This window comes from Lithohypha guttulata (assembly GCF_036872675.1).
Source record: "Lithohypha guttulata strain CCFEE 5908 chromosome Unknown scaffold_1, whole genome shotgun sequence".
Taxonomy (NCBI): Eukaryota; Fungi; Ascomycota; class Eurotiomycetes; order Chaetothyriales; family Trichomeriaceae; genus Lithohypha; species Lithohypha guttulata.
The window spans coordinates 4,022,318-4,042,434 of record NW_027042750.1 but is presented as its reverse complement, the minus strand read 5'-3'; the positions used below and the strand labels follow the sequence as shown (position 1 = coordinate 4,042,434).

The 20,117-nt window shown below is 49.0% G+C and overlaps 9 protein-coding genes across 9 annotated transcripts; 4 read left to right on the top strand and 5 right to left on the bottom strand.

The window, feature by feature from the left end:
• Positions 1 to 46: 46 nt before the first annotated feature.
• LTR64_001481 (uncharacterized protein) lies at positions 47 to 955 on the top strand (the record flags this gene model as incomplete). Its single annotated transcript, XM_064895862.1, has 3 exons — positions 47 to 143; positions 199 to 899; positions 950 to 955. The coding sequence occupies 3 exons, from the start codon at positions 47 to 49 to the stop codon at positions 953 to 955; spliced, it is 804 nt and encodes a 267-aa protein (XP_064758549.1).
• A 1,227-nt stretch (positions 956 to 2,182) lies between these two features.
• Positions 2,183 to 2,950, bottom strand: LTR64_001480 (uncharacterized protein; the record flags this gene model as incomplete). The annotated part of the gene is made up of 1 exon (XM_064895861.1): positions 2,183 to 2,950. The coding sequence occupies one exon, from the start codon at positions 2,948 to 2,950 to the stop codon at positions 2,183 to 2,185; it is 768 nt and encodes a 255-aa protein (XP_064758548.1).
• A 623-nt stretch (positions 2,951 to 3,573) lies between these two features.
• LTR64_001479 (uncharacterized protein) lies at positions 3,574 to 5,301 on the bottom strand (the record flags this gene model as incomplete). The annotated part of the gene is made up of 1 exon (XM_064895860.1): positions 3,574 to 5,301. The coding sequence occupies one exon, from the start codon at positions 5,299 to 5,301 to the stop codon at positions 3,574 to 3,576; it is 1,728 nt and encodes a 575-aa protein (XP_064758547.1).
• Positions 5,302 to 5,887: 586 nt separating this feature from the next.
• On the bottom strand, positions 5,888 to 8,447 carry fcp1 (CTD phosphatase Fcp1; the record flags this gene model as incomplete). The annotated part of the gene is made up of 2 exons (XM_064895859.1): positions 5,888 to 8,079; positions 8,141 to 8,447. 2 exons carry the CDS (start codon positions 8,445 to 8,447, stop codon positions 5,888 to 5,890), a joined length of 2,499 nt encoding a protein of 832 aa, XP_064758546.1.
• A 1,140-nt stretch (positions 8,448 to 9,587) lies between these two features.
• On the bottom strand, positions 9,588 to 11,609 carry LTR64_001477 (uncharacterized protein; the record flags this gene model as incomplete). Its single annotated transcript, XM_064895858.1, has 2 exons — positions 9,588 to 11,509; positions 11,561 to 11,609. 2 exons carry the CDS (start codon positions 11,607 to 11,609, stop codon positions 9,588 to 9,590), a joined length of 1,971 nt encoding a protein of 656 aa, XP_064758545.1.
• Positions 11,610 to 12,617: 1,008 nt separating this feature from the next.
• On the bottom strand, positions 12,618 to 14,663 carry TOM70 (TOM (translocase of outer membrane) complex component; the record flags this gene model as incomplete). Its single annotated transcript, XM_064895857.1, has 4 exons — positions 12,618 to 12,868; positions 12,919 to 14,164; positions 14,217 to 14,311; positions 14,369 to 14,663. The coding sequence occupies 4 exons, from the start codon at positions 14,661 to 14,663 to the stop codon at positions 12,618 to 12,620; spliced, it is 1,887 nt and encodes a 628-aa protein (XP_064758544.1).
• Positions 14,664 to 15,043: 380 nt separating this feature from the next.
• Positions 15,044 to 16,912, top strand: LTR64_001475 (uncharacterized protein; the record flags this gene model as incomplete). Its single annotated transcript, XM_064895856.1, has 1 exon — positions 15,044 to 16,912. One exon carries the CDS (start codon positions 15,044 to 15,046, stop codon positions 16,910 to 16,912), a length of 1,869 nt encoding a protein of 622 aa, XP_064758543.1.
• A 338-nt stretch (positions 16,913 to 17,250) lies between these two features.
• On the top strand, positions 17,251 to 18,219 carry LTR64_001474 (uncharacterized protein; the record flags this gene model as incomplete). The annotated part of the gene is made up of 1 exon (XM_064895855.1): positions 17,251 to 18,219. One exon carries the CDS (start codon positions 17,251 to 17,253, stop codon positions 18,217 to 18,219), a length of 969 nt encoding a protein of 322 aa, XP_064758542.1.
• A 776-nt stretch (positions 18,220 to 18,995) lies between these two features.
• On the top strand, positions 18,996 to 20,091 carry MCR1 (NADH-cytochrome b5 reductase; the record flags this gene model as incomplete). The annotated part of the gene is made up of 3 exons (XM_064895854.1): positions 18,996 to 19,040; positions 19,091 to 19,394; positions 19,445 to 20,091. The coding sequence occupies 3 exons, from the start codon at positions 18,996 to 18,998 to the stop codon at positions 20,089 to 20,091; spliced, it is 996 nt and encodes a 331-aa protein (XP_064758541.1).
• Positions 20,092 to 20,117: the final 26 nt, after the last annotated feature.

Genomic DNA, 20,117 nt, shown 5'->3' with positions numbered 1-20,117 from the left:
AGGAGCCTCGACAAGACCCGTGGTCTGTGCCACGAAAACCAAAGATATGCCTGCATTCGCTACGGGATGGAGGAGATATGTGCCAGTGATAGGGTACCATCATGTGCTCATGATATTCATCGCCATAGCCATCGTCCTGCTGTGTAAGTTTACCATTAGTCAACCCAAGAGTAAGCTCATACTAATTATCTCGTCTAGCCTTACTACTAGCAGGATGCTCTTCCACATCTCCCCTGATACCCGACATCTACCTCATATCCCTCTATTACCAACAATATCCTGCAATCTTCTCTACAGTTCAAGTTGATCCCTCAGTCACGACGGCGATAGCCAACATTGTCGGAAATGCCAACCTCAACGTTCGAGTGGGTTACTTCGGTATCTGCGTACAAGAAGGAGGTGGAGCATGGATGTGCAATCAGAATGCCACAGCGTTGGCGGATCTTGTCACCGTCGATCAAGATCCGCTCAACCTAATATGGGTCGCCAACACATTCAAAGACGCAATTGTGTTCCCATACTTGATCATAATAGCCATCATCCTGGCTTTCCTGACCTTTCTGCTACTGGCAACATTTCCAGGGTGGCATACGACGAGGACAGAGGATGGCAGTGAGCACGAAGTCAAACCTTTCCCATCACGAGCAGTATCACAGGTGGCACTAGCAACAATCTTCATTGCAAGTGTGTTCGTCTTAGTGAGCGTGATGTGGCAGCACACGGCAGCAGTGGCGGCGAGTCAAGTTGCACAGGATCTGGGCAATGGAAGTGTGAGATCTGGCGTAGGAACAAGTGCCATGGTCTTAGGTTGGTTTGGATTTGGGTTACTGGTTGTGGTGACTCTAGGATTGCTTGTCATGATCCTGAGTATACAGCTTTTGGACAGGTTAACAGATGAGGTATGATTCGTTCTTCGTTAAATCCATCAAGACATGCTAACTAAATGCAGGATTGATTCAATCTTCTCAGAATGAAATCATGAAGAATGAAGAAAAGCTGAATATACAGTGAAGCTTGCACATAGAATGACGATACCCCTGCTGCTGTATATTTACCATACATTGAATCGTTTCAGCGAGCGAATAGAAGTGGTTTGGCTAAATTTCAAATAGCCGTGTATTGATTTGTGATCGCTGTACACAATAAAACGAAAAGAGCATGGTCGGCGCAAGTAAGGATTTGGATCAAAGGAAAAAACATTTTCACAACATGAAGGATGGCTAAGGTCGGATAAAGACCTGCTTGGATAGCTATGAACAGCCTTGCTGATGCCAGCAGTAAAGATGATGATTGGAAATAGGTAGTGCAATCGAAAACAATTCTAGTCAATTGACATAATTTCCTTACTCGTTGCTCCTAGTTGAAGACCTAAATCGGAGGAGTTGTACAGCAGCTTTTATATGCTTGTTAGCTGTGTACATTTTATAGACGATGAGGCTAATGAAAACGTTCAGGCTTGGCACCGGTACTTAAAGTGTCATACATAACTTGAACAATTCGGCCCGTACACAGAGGTACCCTCTAGCTTGATTATATGCAGCACACCTGTGATCCTGTTAAATATAGAGTTTGACGATAGCTTCACCAGGTCTTTACAGGCATATCATGTTCATCGTCCAAGTTTGCGTATCCTACTCAGCCTTGACTAAAACAGAGGACTTGTGCATCTACGATACCGTCTTGCCTGATTCTGCCTGCCCTATACCAGATACTGGCAGTGGTAATAACGACTTGTCACTTGGATTTCGTTCGAGCTCTCTGTGATGGGCTACTAAGGGAGATGCTGCGATGAGTAAGGAGACAGTAACAACGATGGACGAAAGGCATCAAGTCTTTGCGATCTCCCTCCACACTTTGATGCTCTACTCATGAGTCTCTGTTCAGAGCAGCAGCTTTAGACTCATAGAGGATCTGGACGAGCTGCCATCTTGAATCTGGACAGATGCTTGGGCTGAACAGTATGCATTGAATCCCAAGAAAGAAATGCTACTCAACGATGTGCTGGGACGTGGATAAAACAGCACAAGGCCTGCTCATATTACGCCAAAGTCAAAGCTCAAACAGACGACAGAAAGAAAAAGGTCAGACTCACCACACACGAAAACTTACTGTGCAACCAGGCAGGACTCTCTCCCTCTCTCTCCTCCTCCCCCTTCCCTTCTCCCACAACCACCACCAACCCTCACCTCCCCCCACCAAACGCCACAAACCCCATCGGACACCCCCTCGAAGCCCCTACAACCCTAACATTCATCCACCCACCACATCCCAAACACCTCGGCCTAGCCATCAACCCACTCCTCTGATTCTCAAACTCCCTCACCAACCACTGCTTCGCACATCTATTATGATACACAGCCTTGCAACTATCGACATTATGCCACAACAAATAATCAGTATCTGCATTGACAGCCTTCCGGCACGCGCGACAGGTTGAAACGCCTTGTTTCTTGAGTGCGAAATCGGGGATTTGAGAGGGGATGCCGGAGTTGGGGGCGCAGAGGAAGATGTTGTTGGTGGAGGGGTCGGGGTTGCGGGATTTGTGAGATTTGCTGCCGGTGAAGAAGCTTTGTTCTGGGGTTGGGGTTGATGTTCGGACAGGGGTCGGGGTAGGAGCTTTCCTGGGAGCTTTAGTAAGGGCTTTGGGTCTTTGATTAGGCAGGGGTGGCAGCGGCTTGGTCATATAGTATTGGCGGTCGGCTACGATGTCACCGAATCCTAGGGCGGACATGTTAGATTGGCTTTTGGAGGGTTTTAGTCTTGGTTGTTGTTGTTGTTGTTTGGGAAGTAGTGGTAGGGATTTGTTCTTGTTGGGTGGAGGAGGAGGAGGAGCGTATCTTTGCTGCTGCTGTTGTTGTTTCTTGTTTGGAGCTGGACGGCCATGTCTGGCGTTTGAGCGTGCTAGTCCTCCCTTTTGAGGACGGGTTGGTTTGGATTGAGATGATCCCATCTTGGTAAGTCGAAACTGTGAGCGACGAAAACGAATATGGTGATGGTGGAGCCAAGATATATGTAGGATACTAAGCAATGAATGTAATTCAGGTTTTTGGATCACGATAGCAGCAGTAGCGAGAGAATACCATAACGGGGAGCTTATACTTCATTAACTCTAAATACGCGATCGAGATAAGCTATTCCTGGTCAGTCCTTGTATAGCCAGGAAAAGGAAACGTTCGACTACTATGGCGAAGCAATGGGGGTGACAAAGAGGGACAGAGATCACGTTCAAGGTCTCTACCTTGATAGCAAGGTATTGTTCCCATGCAAACAAAGAGGGTTTTATATTTGGAACGAGGATATCAGCGTGCTTTGTGGTGGGAAATGGTCCAGATGGTGATGAGATTAGACAGGTGCAGCGACTCAATTAACGACGTTGAGGATCCTGCTCTACAGTAGTACTAATCTGATAGTATCAAGTATATGAAGATATCTGCTGTACTATCGAGAAAGCGAATGAACTTATCGCACGATGTTCCTGTTGAGTAGCAACACAGACACCCGCCATATCTTGACTCGACAGTAGTAAAACATCGTAACCTCACTTCCCTCCATGACAAGTATCCATAGATATGCCTAAAACCACCCTCCCATCGCCCGATCAGGCATACAATACCAAGCAGCTTGCTCCTGACTCTGCCTCTCAAACCCATGAACCCCCAGCCCACCATCCTCAACCTTCGCAATAACCTTAACCAGCCTCCAAAGCATCATACCGCCAATACCGTAACGTCCCGTGCCAAATGAGTTATCTAGATTCTGTGCGCGCCAGCGTCTACCTTTATCGTCGTATTTGTTGTTGTTTTCGGATGTGGTGGCGAGTGAGTTGTGAGTCGTCGCGTGTGATGAATATCTGGCTGATGAGGACATCCGCGATGCGTGAAGGGTTGTGGTTGTCATGCTGCTATGGCGGGCGCGGTCTCTGCTTCTGCTTCTGCTGGTGTCTGTGCTGCGAGGTCTGGATATGTCGCTTGGTAGTAGTGATGGTTGCTGGCTTTGTACGGACAGGTGCTTGTTGTTGTCTGGACTGGGACTTTTCTCGGTCGCTCCGCTTCTGTCAATGACCAGACTATGGCCGATATCCTGAGGGCCACCACCAATCAATATAGCGTCTCTGTAGGCATCGCCATTCAGATTCAGCTTAAGCAGTTCACCATGACTGATCTTGCGCTCCAACACCTCAAAACTCAAATGTCGTGTCTTCGCGTCCGGGTTTACACTCCAATGCCTCCCCTTCCAGCTAGCTCTCACAGACGAAGCGGGATCAGCATACGGTATCCCACCAGACCCATAGCTAGAGTCCCTCGCAGTGCTCCTACTATTACGTCCACCACTGCTCAACTCGTTCCGCGACCTCGGCTTCCTCGCCCACCTAAGCCGGTCGTTCCGTGTCCCCACCCTCTCCTCCTTGAGAACACTGTCCCGCCCGTCCTCGGGATATGCCTGTCTCAACCACATCGTCTGCGTATCCACGAAGATCGGCTTCGCGGGACCTTTAGGTCCAAAGGGGGTATAAGCGGAACCGGGATCTCCTATCACGGGTGCGACTTGCGTCATTAGGACGATAAAGTCGGGGACTGGTCGGAGGTACTGGACTGGGAAGTCGGTGGAATGCAGCATGTCGAACTCGTGTTGCTCGATTGGTGTCATTGTTGCTGCTGGGCTGGCGTGGCGAGCTAGAGATGGTGTGGCTGTGGTGGAGGACCAGCTTGAGTGTAGTGTTGCCGGAGGATCTGTCTCTATCGAGGGTATAATGTTGTTGTTTTCAACCTGCGATGATGAGTCAGGGTTTAGTGATGGTGGTTGGTAGACCAGACGTGGGAGGGTGTAGTCTTGATCTTCCGTGCTGGGGCTGCAATCACGTTGATCATGCTCATCAGAGGAAAGTACAGTAGGCAGTGGTTCGGCTAGATCAGGGCTCGTACCCCGGGATACGGAATCTTGACGAGACTCAGTGGGTGTCAACGCTAGCTGCTCAGGGTAGTCGTCGGTATCGCTATCGCCCTCATCTGGGCTATCGGCAACATAAGGTGCTACATATCCGTGTATGGTCTTTGGGCGGACGTCGTTGTCGGCTGATAGAAGCACGATTGATTGTGTCTGTGTCTGTGCCTGTGTCTGTGGCTGCTGTGAAGGCGAAGGCGATGGCAATGGCGATGGCAATGGCGATGGCAATGGCGATGGCGTTAGGCGACGAATTGGCACCCATGACGCTGCCTGCTTAGTAGCAGGCGAGGAAGAACGATCTATCCGCTTTCTCTCCTGCTGCTCCCAGGAGTCGCGATGGGGTCGACGAAGAGACATTTCGAGCGTGCGTCTAGTTTTCGATCTGTATGTGGTCGGAAAAGTGATCTGTACTGGTGTCTTCAAGTTAGGAACGACGTCGTACTAGTTAGTCAATAGAGATCTTATGTTTCGACCATTGACTGATCGACGTGTTGTGATCTGCTAGTTTGCATTCAGTCATGATATGCTGAGCAACGAGTGTTGATAGCGGACAATGAGTCGATGATCCCAAATGATTCCAAAGTTCAACAATGAAAACAAAGTGTATGGTGGAATTGTGCACTCCAGTCACTTGTTCATTGTGCACGGACGTAGCTGCGAACAGCGAAACTGTCAGATAGAGCTGCAGCACTTGGTTCTCGTGCAGTGAGAGGTTGACCACCTCTTCAGAGCAGCTTCTCATGAAGGAAAGACGATTTTATCTAGCTCTTATAAGCTCATATCCAATGCCTCATATGTCAAAAGTCCTCGTCCAGACGACATTGTTGCTTGTAGATAAATGAAACACTGAACCTGTCCCAAACACCACGCTTGCACGCAAATTGATTCACCAACCATGCTAAATGTGAAAAAGACAGCACTTGACCACACTGTGCGGTGACATTTAAGTCTGCGCTGCTGCATCCTCCTCAGCTTGAGCAGCTTCCAGTTCCAGCTCCAGTTCTCTCGCCAAGTCGTCATCATTGTCATCCTCGTCTTGTTGAGTATGCCCAGTAGAAGTGCTGTTTTCAAGTGCTTCGACATTGCTCACAGCTTTCAAGGAACTGCCACTGTGCCTTGAGCCTTTGTGTCGCTTGTGATCTCCATTTGTGGTTTCGCTATCGCTCTCAGTATCATGCTCGCTATCACCGTTATCGATGTCGTCTCTTGACCGCTTCTTCGCAGGCCTCGACGTCAAGCGATCGGATTGTACAGATTCTGCGTCTGATTCCGAGTCTAAATCGCTGCCCATGAATTCAGCCAATTCGTCCTGCATCTCTTGCCACTCATCGCGTGTCAAATCGACAGGACTACTGGAATCGTGATTTAGGTCATAGTCAAAATCACCTTCTGGTAGATCGACCTCAAGGTTTTGCTCCTGTTTCGCAGAACGATCTTCTTTGTCATCATCTGTTTCATTTGCACCAGAAGCGTCGTCTTCCGAGCTCAAGAGATGGTCATTCGGTTCACCGAGTCGCTTCTCACCAAGAAAGTCTGGATCTGGGTCGCCCACCTCGCTCGATGGTCCCCTTTCATGCTCTTTTTGTCCGATGTCCTTAATCAAGTATGCGCCTTCGTCCTGTCTCTTCCATCTCTGAAAGCTGTGTATGAGCCATTGCGTGCCGACTACTGGGATGTCGCGCCTCACCGCAGTCTTGACCTTAGAAGTGCCAATACGAGCGGCAACGACATGAGTAACCTCTTTGGACACTTTGTCCGCAACTCGGGCACCAAAACTTCGCGCCCAGATTGCAATGTCAGCGGAGTGAATATCGGTACTCAAAGGGACGACGCCGCTGAAGACGATGACGATGCCGTCCATGACCCTTCGTTTCATTGCAGGTATAATCTGCTTAACATCTGGCACGCTCCGCAGGGTAGCGGAGTCATCCTGTTCGGGTAAAGGTTCTTTGCGTTTTCCGGCCAAGGCAGCTACTCTTCCACCACTACCGTGCCCACGCTTGCGATCATACTCGGCGAAGAACTTCTCGTGGACAGCATTGAGACTGCGCTCAAGGTGGACCAATTCCTCATCGTCGTTTCTCAGAATAGCGTGGCGCTTACCTTTTCCAGATGTCGACGTATCGGAGTCAGAGGAGTCAGATTCTGGGCTCTCTATAGCAGGAACAGAGCCGACACTATCTTCAGTGCCGTCTTTCTCATCCAACTGCTGTTGCAGCTTGAGCAAAGGTTTCTCCTCGAGCTGAGTCGCGATAGTCTCTTCCTGGGATTTCGTCATCTCTCCTGTAGCGCCCTCGTCGCCACTCATTGACAGAACCTGCTGTAGAGCCGAAGTATCTGTGCCTGGCGTCTCCTGCGTTGCGATGTGACCATTTGTTTTCAATTCCTCGTCAGTCGGCGCGGAATGAGTCTGTGTATCGTTCTTGACCGCCTCTTCAACGCCGTTCTGGGGCGTGCTTGGTATCTCTTGCTTCTTTGGCAAGAAGTCAGAGTTTATATCACCTATACCGAGGAAGAAGTCGAAGGGATTTACTCTGACCAGATTAGGACTCCACTTCCACACATCACCTCGGTCGTCAATGATAACGACCATCTTCGTATCGACGGGAAATATTCGTGTAAGGTTCTTTGCTACTATACTGCCGCTTTCGTCTCGACTGAGGATACGATCCTCGAAATATTTTCGGTCAGGATCGACAATCTTTGCTATCTGCTGAGCATACTGTCTTGTGCCCATTGTGTAGATGTGCAGTTCATACCTGTCCGAGACACTCTCTAGAAATTGCTCGAGGCCGGGTCGTAACTTGATGTAGTACCAGCAACTCCTTGTACCTTGAGCATCGTCCTGTAGTTGAAAAGCACGTACATCTTTCAGCGCTTCGAAGTTGGGGTTCTCAGGATCCTTCTGCCATTCTCCGATGGTAGGGTCGACCGCAGCGTGAATAATAGTCTGATCAAGATCGACAACGAGGGAGAGTTTGCGAGCCGATAAGAGACGCTTCTTCGACACCTCGTCAGCTTCCGAGGCCTCTTGTCCGCTGATCAACAGCTTGTCGGTGCCGTGCGCAGCTTTCACAGTGGCGTTGGAACGCTCGACCGAGTCAGAGCTAGATTGCTGGTCAGTCTTTTTGTCTTCTATCGCGAAGCCAGTCGAAAACATACTATGTCAAGTCTTTCCCACACTCAGCACACATACCATTGAAGACAACAGAGTGTTTGCAGTCCTCGATGATTTCGCAGACGTCGCGAGGACCACGAAGGAGGTCGTCGTTCCATACCAGCCAGGTTCCGACAACGCCTTCTACTGGACTCTCAAAAGAGGCATCGAACTCCTTCTTGACTTCCTCTTCCGTATCATCGTAACGACCCACTTGTTGTTTCACGATGACCGTATAGCTATACGTGAACAGCGGATCGTGTATTTTCACTCGTGTTCCTGGCGTCGCATTGACTTGGTGAACCTTGATTGGATATTGTAGGTTGGATGGAAGTGGTATACGCATCGTGATTGAGTTGGTGGGGGCATGGGCGCAGTTACTATAGGCAGTGAAGGTAATTGGCCAGCCTTTATGGAATCAATAAAAGACAATGTGGCTGGACGCGCAGGAACGCAATGACGAGAGTGTCAGTGGAGATTGGAGAAACAAAGGAAGCTGAGCGACGAGAAGTGCTTCAGAAAGGAATAAAGGATGCCAGCAGCAGGATCAGTGTCGCGTGTTCCGTTGTACTTTGCTGTACACAATTTATCCAAAAAGTGCAGCAGTATACTGGCAGCGTGGAATATAGCTTGCCCGCCTGCAGCACTTACGCTGAGCTTGACGTCCACTCCGGGCAGCTTAATCCGAAATGGGCCTTTCTTAGGCCGAGGTGGACGCACCTGGCAGGACGAGGAAACGAGCGTTTCTTATACGCAACAGCAAGGATCACCGCTAAGGCCAAGGAGAGGCTCCACCCCCGACAGAGAAGCTCTCTGTTTTGGGTAAGGCGGTATGCCAGCCTCGAGCTCCTTCCTCAACTAGATTACCAAGTACAGTACTCCATTCGCTCCAATATACATTTGCCTCTGTTAAGTGTTTATCGATCTACAAAGAACAAACTGTCTCGTGAAATGCTCTATCACATTGCACAGCCAAAAGCCACGTAGCTCTGCTACATACCATCTATACTTCATTACGTTGTGTTGTTGTTCGCATTGATCCTTGTAAGAGCACATCTGGACATATAAATCTGAGAGACGACGTCCACAACTCCAAACGAGGATAAGAACTAGTTCGTTGTGGCCATGTGTAAACATTGGTCACGTCGAAGACTTCTATGCTTGCGCATATAATCCGTATGTATGCAAGCCCACTCACAAAACTCCTATGAGCACGAGCTCTCAACACAATTCATCGTGCTTAATACCGTCCTATTAGCTTGTCTTCCACCTGTCCTTGTTCATGTATCCACCACAAAAGTGGTCCGTTGCCTGACTCCGATGTGGCAGAGTTTTGCTCTTAACTCCAGTACCACATCGATGACCTCAAGTGCCACTTAATTATGTTTCAAGCCAATCTCCTCTACCGTCCTGTGCAGCGTGTATTATATACCTCTCTCGAATCGTACCTTTACCCCTAAGCTGACTGTATTCTTCGAGCCACAGATCAAACGAAATAATCCTGGGGTAGGGAGGCAAGCCCAATCACGGTACCAATTGCTCCAGCTGTGGCTCCAGCCAGGGCAGTAACGGCATACTTGACGATGGTCTTGGCATTTATCGGTCGTCTAGCGTCAGAGTTGCTGTCAGTGCTGACCTTGATCATCTTGCGTGGGGGTTCCTCAGGCATGTTCTGATTCTCCCCGAGAGGCTTAAGCAAGTTGACGGCCTGAGTTACACTCTCTTGCATCTTACATGCAGGTTGAGCTGCTGTTCTGTGTTCGGTCGCTTTATCTGCTGTTGCAAGTTCCTTAAGAGCTCCTGATGAGGCCACTGGTTCGTGCGAGGCAGGACTGACTGTTTCTATGGCCACTGCCGATGGCTCACGAGCATAGCTTGGAGATCGAGCCTGGGTTAGCGAACCACTCTTTCGAGGGGTGGATGGTATTGACTCGTCGTCTTCGTCTTCGCTACCTTCCTCTGCTTGTGATATTTCCTCCGCCTTACGCTTCAATGATTCGCTATGATAGTTATCTGGAGGCGTTGTAAGCTTTGGTGACGCCATAGGTGATAACGCCGTGTGAGAAAGTTGGGTGCTTGGGAAAGGTGGTGCTAGGCAGCCTGATAGCTGCTGAGACTGGAGTGCAGAGCTGCTGGTTGCAACTGGCTTGAAGAACGAATGACTCGGGAACAGGTCTCTCTGAAATGCAGGCAATGCATACGAGTTGTAAGCCTCGAAGCTATTAGCAGCTCCTGTGGTACCACAGAAGCTCGACGGGTTTCGTGGAGGCCACAAGGGTGATGGATACCCATGATAGTCATGCGTCATGGGAACTTTGAATGGAGGAAGGTTGTCACCATGGTTGTGTACGGCATTTTGGGCTGGAGTGGTGTCAGTAGAACTAGATTCGAACAAGGAACGAGGCGCGGTTAGGAATGTGGGTTGAATTCCTGGCTGCAATACGCCGCTAGGTTTAGCCATAGCAGCATCCGATGGACTTGGCTGTCGCATCACTAGGTTCTGTGGCACTGGCAGGAAGTTAGGCTTGTCGAAGATGGCCCTATTAAAGAAATACTTCGATGAAGACTGACCTTTCAGAGGTGGTTCCACTTCGCAAATGGACACCTCGTTCTCAATATCCGAGTCAGGAATATCTGTCTCTTGTTCAGACTCAGAAAGGTTAGCTTGCTCGAATCGATGGTCCATCTCAGTACCAAGCTGAGAAATGTCATCATCGAAATGTTGCTCAATAGGGCCGTCGTTGTCCTTTTCTTTACACTTCTCGCTCACTGGGCTGTTGGTGGTAGCTGAGCTAGATGACCGTGCATTCGTGTCAGAGTTTGTTTTTGGTGAGGTAGAGGTCGACGGTGTGGTTGGTTGAGGAGGAAGCGCCATTTTCACGATTTCAACACTGGGTTGTCGAGCTCGTACTGATTCATGCACGATCTCAACCTCGTCGTCTAGATCGCTATACATTTCTTCCTCGCTATAGTCAGCAGAAAAGCTGTTCTGAAAGGTCTTTATTGTGCCTGAAGACTGGTCGTTCTCGTCATGCCATTCGTAAGCAATCTTGGTTTTAAGAGGTGAAAACGACTCGGCTTGCCGCACAATGTCAGTGCCGAAGGTGATTACGTCGTCCTGTAGAAGCTCTGTCGGCTTTCCTATGATTCGTTCACCATTCATGAAGGTGCCGTGCATCGAACCAGTGTCTCGTATAGTGACTATCTTTGTTTCCGGATGAGCCATTAACGTAGCATGTTGTCTTGACATAACTTTTGAGGTAAACCAGGCATTGTCTGGACCCGGCACAATCGCTTCGTCACTGGAACTGCCTCGGCCAATATCGTAGGTCCAGCTTGGGTATTCAAGAGTGATAATGCGGTCAGGGTAGAGTTCCTGTTGATTGACGTCGGAGATGTGGATCGTCACTATTAGAAAGTTAGCCTGATCAGTGAGCGTGGCTTGGCTCATGAAAGTACCTTTCCTGTTTCTGACTTGGTAGTCCGTGACCTCAATAGAAGGAGGCATCGTTAGCTTAAGTAGATCGAAGTCAGATCAGGTGTGGTCGAGGCTTAGAGTTGAGTAAGACAATCGACGATATTTGAGACCTGCTTTGAGTGATATCAGCCTGCTGACTGCAGGCAACCGGACTGCGGAGGGTTGGGAGGGGTAGTGCCAGGTGAATGTACGCCCTATCTGGTTCGTGAATTCGCTGGTTGAGTGTAAATCGAAGACCAGCTAGTGTATACTAGTCGCCGACGAGGTCCGTACGAAGGAGTGAAATTTTGGGAGCAGAGGTTAGTTGGAATGGTCAGACAATCGGAAGAAGGCAGAGAGAGAGAGAGAGAGAGAGTAGCAGCAATGGTTGAGCTCAGGTAGGCATGTCGGGCTGCGCCAATGATCGGGTTTCACGTTTCACGGACAAGTTGCATCAATCGCCTTTCGACTGGTGGCTTGTGACGGACTTAAGAGTCACACAAGAGTGAGCAGGACAAACCGCGTTCTCGCTCTTGCCTTACGAAGTGGGAACGAGAACACTGCAGGCAGAACAGCCCAAAACAGTATTCAACCTGGAGTGTAAGTGATAAAGATGCTCGGGAGGACGCGAATTGGAGAACCCCTCTTTGCGGCGTGAAATCGATAAGGACTATAATTGCCGTGACTGGCTAGCTAATTACGTGTGCCTACGAGTAAGAGTTCAGAGCATTCCGACGTGTTCTTGCACATGACCTGTGCTGGCGCTAACACTGCATGCACTGCCAGTGCCAGAATCGTTGTGGTTGTTTATCAAGAATGGCAAGACAAGACATGCTGGTTCACGAAATATCGAACCTCACCTCGTAAAACTCATTACTCCGCATCAGCCATCTCGACCATGGTCGTGACCAGCTGTGAACAAATCTGCTCCGTTGAAAAAGGATGATACATTGTACATGTACAAGATGGGCGCGAAGTGGAGAATTAATGTAATCCAGCCGACTCCAGCTTCGCAGAAATAAATCTACGCCAAAAGTGAAGAACGACCTATTGATTTTGTCACATGCCCGGACCTCTCCCTAGCCCACTGGCGCCCATCTGTTGTAGTCGTGCTTGCAATTGTGGATACTTCTCCGAAACCTCGAGTTGTGTTCGTGTGGCTTCAGCATACGACAGAGCATTGACAATCTCACCCTCCGTCCTTGAAAGTTCTGCGGCCCTTTCAAAATACTCGAGTGCCTGAGTGACCTTGCCTTGCTGGAGAAGCAGCTGTGCCATGGTAGCAACAGCGATATCGCATTCAGGATCCACTAGAACAAAGTTAGCATGTGTCAATATAACGTTGAATTGTTGCACTCACGGACGAGAGCCTTTTCGCACAGTTCTTCGGCTTGCTTAAAATCTTGCTTCCACTGGAACAGGGCGAGGGCTTTGTTGATCAAAGGCAGCACATTCATGTTCGTTGGGTTTTGCTGCTTCTCCATATCGATGGCGGTCTCGAAACGCTCGATTGCCTCGGTGTACTTTTGTTGATCTAACAGAAGCTCACCATAATAATTGTAGACATCAGGAACCTTGTCAAACTTCTTGATGGTTCTTCGGAACGTTGCCATGGACGAGGTAATGGATCCCATCTTGTACTGAGTTACACCGAGCTGGATGTGTGAGTAGATGAAATCTGGATCAAGGTCAATAGACTTCTGGTAGTCTTTGGCAGCGTTGACCCATTCTCCTAGGATGAAGTGGAGCTGTGCTCGGTGGTAATAAATGTCCGGGTCGTCCTTATTCTGTTGTGCAGCCAGTTCAAAATCGGCTGATGCTTGTTCTTTGCTGCCCAGTTCTAGTTGCATACTGGCACGCTTAATGTATGCTTGCGATAACGATGGGTCCTTCTCAATGGCGTCAGTCAGATCTTTGAGTGCGCTCTCGACATCGCCTTCCAGGTAAGCAAAGGTGCCACGCATGTTGAGAGCGAACGCTTCATACTCGCCCAAGTCTCCAAGCTCGAGAGCCTTCTTGAAGGCAGTGGCTGCCCGTTCATAACCCTCACTTGTTCTCTTGCCCATGCCTGCCAGACCGCGCTGTAGTTGGCCCTTGCCAGTATTTTCGTCTAGTTCAGCAGACTCTTCGAGACCAGCTGGCGCAGGCCGAGGACGAAAGCTTTGGAGGTAGTTGGAAACGAATGTTGCGCTTGGTAGTTTCTTGCCCTTCTTCTCGAGAATTGCTTTTCCTTTCTTTTCGGCGACCTTCTTCAGCAGTCTTTCGACGCTCTGAGCACTTTGCTCATTCTTGAATCCGTCAATGATGCAGCTAGCAGTATAATCAAGTAAGGCTTCTGAGAACTTCCCGAGATGTTCGTAAGCATGTGCTCGTCGGTTGAGAGCTTTAACATATTCCGAGTCCATCGCAATGGCCGCGCTGGTATCTTCCACAACCTTGTCCCACTCACTAAGTACATTGTAACAGGCGGCTCGATTAGAGTAGTAGACAGGATCGGGCTTGCAGAGTATGGCTTTGCCGTATAGGTCAATGGCGCTGTTATAATCTTTAGATCCGTAGGCTTTGTTACCAGCAACCTTTAATTTCGCAGCGTAGTTATTGCGGTCCTGGAAAAGGAAATATCAGCATCAACCAACAAGAAGGTGCAAACAACAGTACCTCTGGCGAGAAAGCCTCAACAGTCGACTCGGTGATCTCTGGTACCTCATCCTCGGCCTCGACTGTTGCAGGTTTTGGAGCTTGAACACCAATTGCTAGATGGACGGATTAGTTCGCAATACGATATTGTTACTAGAGCTTGTGCAGCATACCAGCTTCCTCATCTATCAGCTTGACGCCGCTCTCAGGCTGTTCACGAGAAGCAGCTTCTTGTTGCTCTTTCTTCTCTTTCCGTCGCTCCTTCTTGCTCTTCTTTGCATGGTTTTGCGCCTCAAGGTTCTTTTCAGGCGAATGGGACAGATAGTACACCACTCCGCCTGCTGTGACTACCACGACGGTTCCGGCGATAGTATATGCAACCGCTCTGTTCTCAGATACCCATGTTGACACGCGATCCCATAATGACGAGTTCGATGCTTGCTCGATGTGCAATCCCGACGCCGACATTTGTGCTCAATTTCAAAGCAAACTAATAAATTACAACAGATGCAGGAAGCTAGCGATGTACAGACGTCAATGTAGATTCGAAGGTATAGGAGAGAAGATGAGGCTGATGGGAAGATGAAAAGTATGACGGTTATTGGGTGCAGTGAATCGTCTTTGCGACATCGACCTCGAGACATAAAGAAAGATGTCTCCAACTTCCAAGCTAGTGCAAAATGTTCATTCACGTCAGATTTACGAATCACACGCGTTTGTTCCTAGCACCAACAAAATAGTAAACCACCTCAATCTCTGCGGCAATCCTGAATCACATCTCCAGGCAAGCATTTTCTACACGCGTACAAGATACTATATGCTTTTCGATCTATCGTCGGAATCTGCGAATGCGCGTGAGTCGGTCTTTAGGGGCAAGACTCACGGCTTCGAAGCCAGGATCCTTAGCATCGCCAGCCACTGTAGACCGCGCTCATCAACTAGCAGCTCAGTTTCGCCAGAATAAGCACGATTCCAAGCGCAGAGATATCATCAACCAAGAGTTATGTGACCAAGCTATTGACATATTACGACCTACACTCCCTGCCCCTGGCACCTTTGACATTATCGATATCCATCCAGGAGCCGCTGTCTGGTCCCAAACTCTGAATGCAGCCCTGAAGCCACGTCGCCATGTTCTTGCCGAGCCTGAAAGAGATGTGTATGCCACTCAGATCGAGCCACTCTTGAACCAACCAGACTCAAATTATGTTTACGCAGAGGACTTCCACGCGCCTTTCATCCAAGCTGGGGAATTGCCCTTTAGTCAACATGTTCAGGCAAAAAGCCAGGCCGTTGATGTACGACAATCTTGGAATCCACAACTGATCGTGACTGCAAATCTGGCCAGGAAACAACTAGGTCCAGGTACCTTTGCAAAGACCATGATTGGCCAGTTCTGTCGCAGTCTTACTCTAACCGAGTCCAAATTTGTTGATTACTTCAAGTACGGCCTCTACAAGTTGCTTGTGTGGGTACCCATAAGGGATCGTGTCAATATTGTTCCGAGAAGCACAGCATTCCGGACGAGGGTCCAGAGGCACCTAGACGCAGCTTTTGATGTGCGAGAGATCGTCAGTAGTTTTCCAGGCGATGGATATGACCGCCAGTGGAATCGTCCTTGGTATGCTGCCGAGATCGAGAGGACCCGTGAGGTTCAGGAAAGGCAGCGACAAGCTGGTTTTGATGTTCCTGTGCACCGGCAACAGCCTGAACCAGAACCCTATTCAATCGCCGTCGACCCTGTTCCGGAAAACTTTGGCCTACTCTCACGATTGCGTCACAAGCCGGATGTTATTCAGGAATATCTTGATCTCTGGGATGAGGTCGAAAAGGCCCATCCGGAATGGATGGGCAATTACCTTAGACAGCGTGCTGAACTAGATCTGTTGGAAGAGCTCCAGATACAGCCCTGGTTGAAACGCCGACTCAAGCGAACTGGTTTTGGAGTGGCATCGTATTCTCCTCGACTGGTACCACATGACGATATCAGGTGGAAGTGGATGTTGATGCGGAATCGCATGAACACGCTGTACAATCGCTATAACAGGGTGGAGAACCTAGCACGTGAGCAAATAGCCTTGGAAAAAGAGCTGCTTAACATAAGGAAGGCTTACCCAGAAGACAAGGGTCCCTATGAAGCTCGACTGCAAGAACTCAAGCCTGCGTTCGAGAAAATAAAAACTCGCCATAGAGAGATGTTCAAAGACAACCGATCATCCTACGTCAAAGCCATTGACGACCACCGTGCCAACATCTACGGAGTCCTCAATTTCAACCGACAAGATCATGAGCCCCTTTTGTGCCACAAGGACTTGGACTTCTATCCTCACCAACCTCTGATGCTGCTTGAGCTTATCCCGAAAGCGTCGTTTGTTGCAAGTATCAATACAGCAGAACGGCAGATTTGCTTTGACTATATCAATCACATGATGAATACTGGCATCTATACCACGCTACAAGATGTCCTTGAGCGGCTAGTGGGAAGCAAGAACAGTGCTGTATATCACGACCTCTTAGCCACTGTGCCCAAACTGACTGACCCTTTGTATGGAGGTTACCACGATCTGAGCGATGTGAGAGTGCGTGCGATTCATGCAGATCTTCTTGTCGAGCTGGCGGTAGCTTACGAAGCTTGGCCTCTTCGAAGGGATATAGCTCACATGTTGCGCACCCTAAGGCCCGGTCTCGGAGATCCGAACAGACGCAGGAGGCACTGATTGCATGTTTGCATGAATATGTAGCGAGGCTTAGAGATATACGTGTAAATTGTCGTGTACAACTGGCGCAACTTGTCCTGGTATGGCCAACATGGAGCAATATGCGGAGTTCTTCTTCACAAGTAGTGGTACACTTCGGTTTCTTCTCGCCTCTTCGTAATTGCAACTTTCTCGCAGCTCACGCGAAAGGTCCCTAGCAAGATATACGAATCTTTGAATCCCGACCCGAGCCTCGGGATGATTTAGCTTGCTCATTTTACCGTTCAGATCGAATTACTTGGAGAAGAGCGTAACGTGTAGCACTAACTTTTCCAATTCAATTTGCTCCATCTAGCAACATGGCACCCTCCCGCGACTTGCCAGATGCTGCCGTATCAAACACGGTAGAAGGACTCACACCAGCACAGGTCGCCTTCTTTCACGAGAATGGCTATCTTCTAGTACCTGACTACCTATCCAAACAGACATGCGAGAACCTGCTATCAAAGACCCATGGCATGCTTGCTGACTTTTCTCTGGCTGACCATCCCATGACGAAGTTTACAACAGGCGAAAACGAAGAACACGTTGGCGATAGCTACTTCCTCGAGTCCGGGGACAAGGTCCGGTTCTTCTTCGAAGAAGATGCTTTTGATAAAGAAACAGGCGAGCTTACGAAGCCAAAAGAACGAGCTATAAACAAGATTGGGCATAATTTGCACGGGCTGGTACCAGACTTTGGTATGGTGAGCCATCAGGGCAAGGTTGGATGGCGTAATGCTGCCATTGCAAGAGATTTGGGATACAGAGATCCTCGGATGTTGCAGAGTATGGTTATTTGCAAGCAGCCAGAGATTGGTGGTGCTGTGCCTCCTCATCAAGACAGCACGTTTCTATACACGAGTTTGCCATCTGCTGTAGGGTTCTGGATCGCGCTTGAAGACGCGACGGTAGAGAATGGTTGCTTGAGCTTCGCACCTGGAAGTCATAGACGAGCGCCAGTGAAGCATAGATTCGTACGCAAGCAAGACAATAGTGGAACAACTTTCGAGCCAGTTCAAGGGGAAGGACGTTGGCCAAGAGAGTTTCAGCACGAAGACGATGCAGAAGGTGAAGACGAAGATTACGTGCTAGGCGAGGTCACTGCTGGCACGTTGGTACTGATTCATGGAAACATTCTGCACAAGAGTGAGAAGAACCTAAGTCAGAAGGGTCGTATAATATATACGTTCCACTGCATTGAGGGCTGCGAGACATATGATGAGCGGAATTGGCTTCAGATCCCCGGCGGACCAGAGGCATTTACCAAGCTTGATGGTAGGGCCTGAAGATTATGAGTAGCAGTTTTGAGCTCGAATCATTGTCCCCTGAGACGTACGGCGACGAGCTGTTTGCCAGCAAATTGCCGTATTCTGATTGCTAAACCAGGATCAGATATCATACTGCTTTCCTATCTGTGCCAGCGGTAGGCAATGGACTATTAGCAGGTGACCAGCAATGTCGTCGCTCATCATTACCGAGCTGTTGCTGTCCAGTAGTAAGTTTTTCGAGGTTCAGGAGCCAATTGATCTCGAGATAATCGCACCATGGCTGAACAATCATTTTGACGGCACAGAAGATTAATCAATTCGGTGCAAGGCCTTGAGTACAGTCAATATCGGATCGTCTTGACACATCACTGCGATATAGTCAAAGCCTGTTGCAAGAGAGCGGATCGATAATCCCAGGAACGTGATGCTTTTCTGGGCTCCACGATCTCGCAGCAAATTCCTCCAATGTGTCATCTCTATACTTCGTTTGAGGCAGTCGTACAGTTCTGATGGCTAGTCTGCTCACTTCCACGGTTTTACTGTCCACAAAGCTCATCTCTTGCGGTGCGATCTGCGAAAGGTAGTGCAACTATTCGACTCCAGACATCCGGTGTCGTGAAGATTTCAGGCAATGAGGCATCAAATTGATCGACGTCAAGCTTCAGAAATAGAGAGCAGTGAAGAGAGCTTCCTTAACTCCGAGCTATCCACGTAATTCGCCAGGATATTCTGTAGATCAATTGTTTCCCTTCATCATTGCCATTCACTGATAAAAGCTTTTGTGTATAGACAGAATGTTCGCACGAGCAACCTTCCGTGCTGCAGCGCCAGCAAAGCAGGTGCGAAGTTCGCGATGCTTATCTTGATACTCGCTGATTTTCAGTGCTAGTCCTTCCGAACCTATTCATCGAAGACTTCGACTCCTCAGTCAACTGCGACGCCATGGATAGTCGCAGGAGCAGCTGCAGCTTCGGGTCTCTTTGGCTACACCTATCTGGGCAACCAACGGCACCCTGTTCATGCTGAGGCCCAGGCTGGCGACACCTCGTCGTCAACCAAGAAAGCTTTCACAGGAGGCGACCAGGGCTTCATTTCCCTCAAGTTGAAAGAAGTCAAGCCTTACAACCATGACACAAAGCGATTCATATTCGCTCTTCCAGAGGAGGACATGACATCTGGTCTACCCGTTACATGTGAGGACATAATTCGGCAACTTGCCACTCGATATGCTGACTTTGTTTAGCTGCGGTAATTACAAAATACAAGAGCCCTGATGCCGAGAAGCCTACGATACGTCCATACACACCCGTCAGTGACGAGGGCGTCCAAGGCCACATGGATCTGCTTGTCAAGATGTATCCCAATGGTCCCATGTCCACCCACTTGCACGACATGAGCCCTGGTCAAACCCTCGATATCAAAGGACCTATTCCAAAGTATCCCTGGACTCCCAACAAGCACAACCACGTCGCTCTTATCGCAGGTGGTACCGGCATCACACCCATGTTCCAACTCATGCGCGCAATTTTCAACAACCCAGAGGACAAGACCAAAGTGTCATTGATTTTCGGCAATAAAACCGAAGCAGATATTCTGCTACGAGAAGAGTTTGACAAGCTCGAGAAAGAGTACCCCCAAAGATTCAAGACATTCTACACCCTGGATACGCCACCCAAGGACTGGCCACATGGTAAGGGATTCGTCACAAAGGACGTGCTTGAACAGGTCTTGCCAGATCCAAAGTCAGAAAACATCAAAGTCTTTGTCTGTGGTCCTCCACCTCTATACAAGACAGTCTCTGGACCCAAGGTTAGCCCTACCGATCAGGGCGACCTTAGTGGTATCTTGAAGGAACTGGGATACTCGAAAGAGCAGGTCTACAAGTTCTAGTTTGATTTGGTCAGATCTAGATCAAA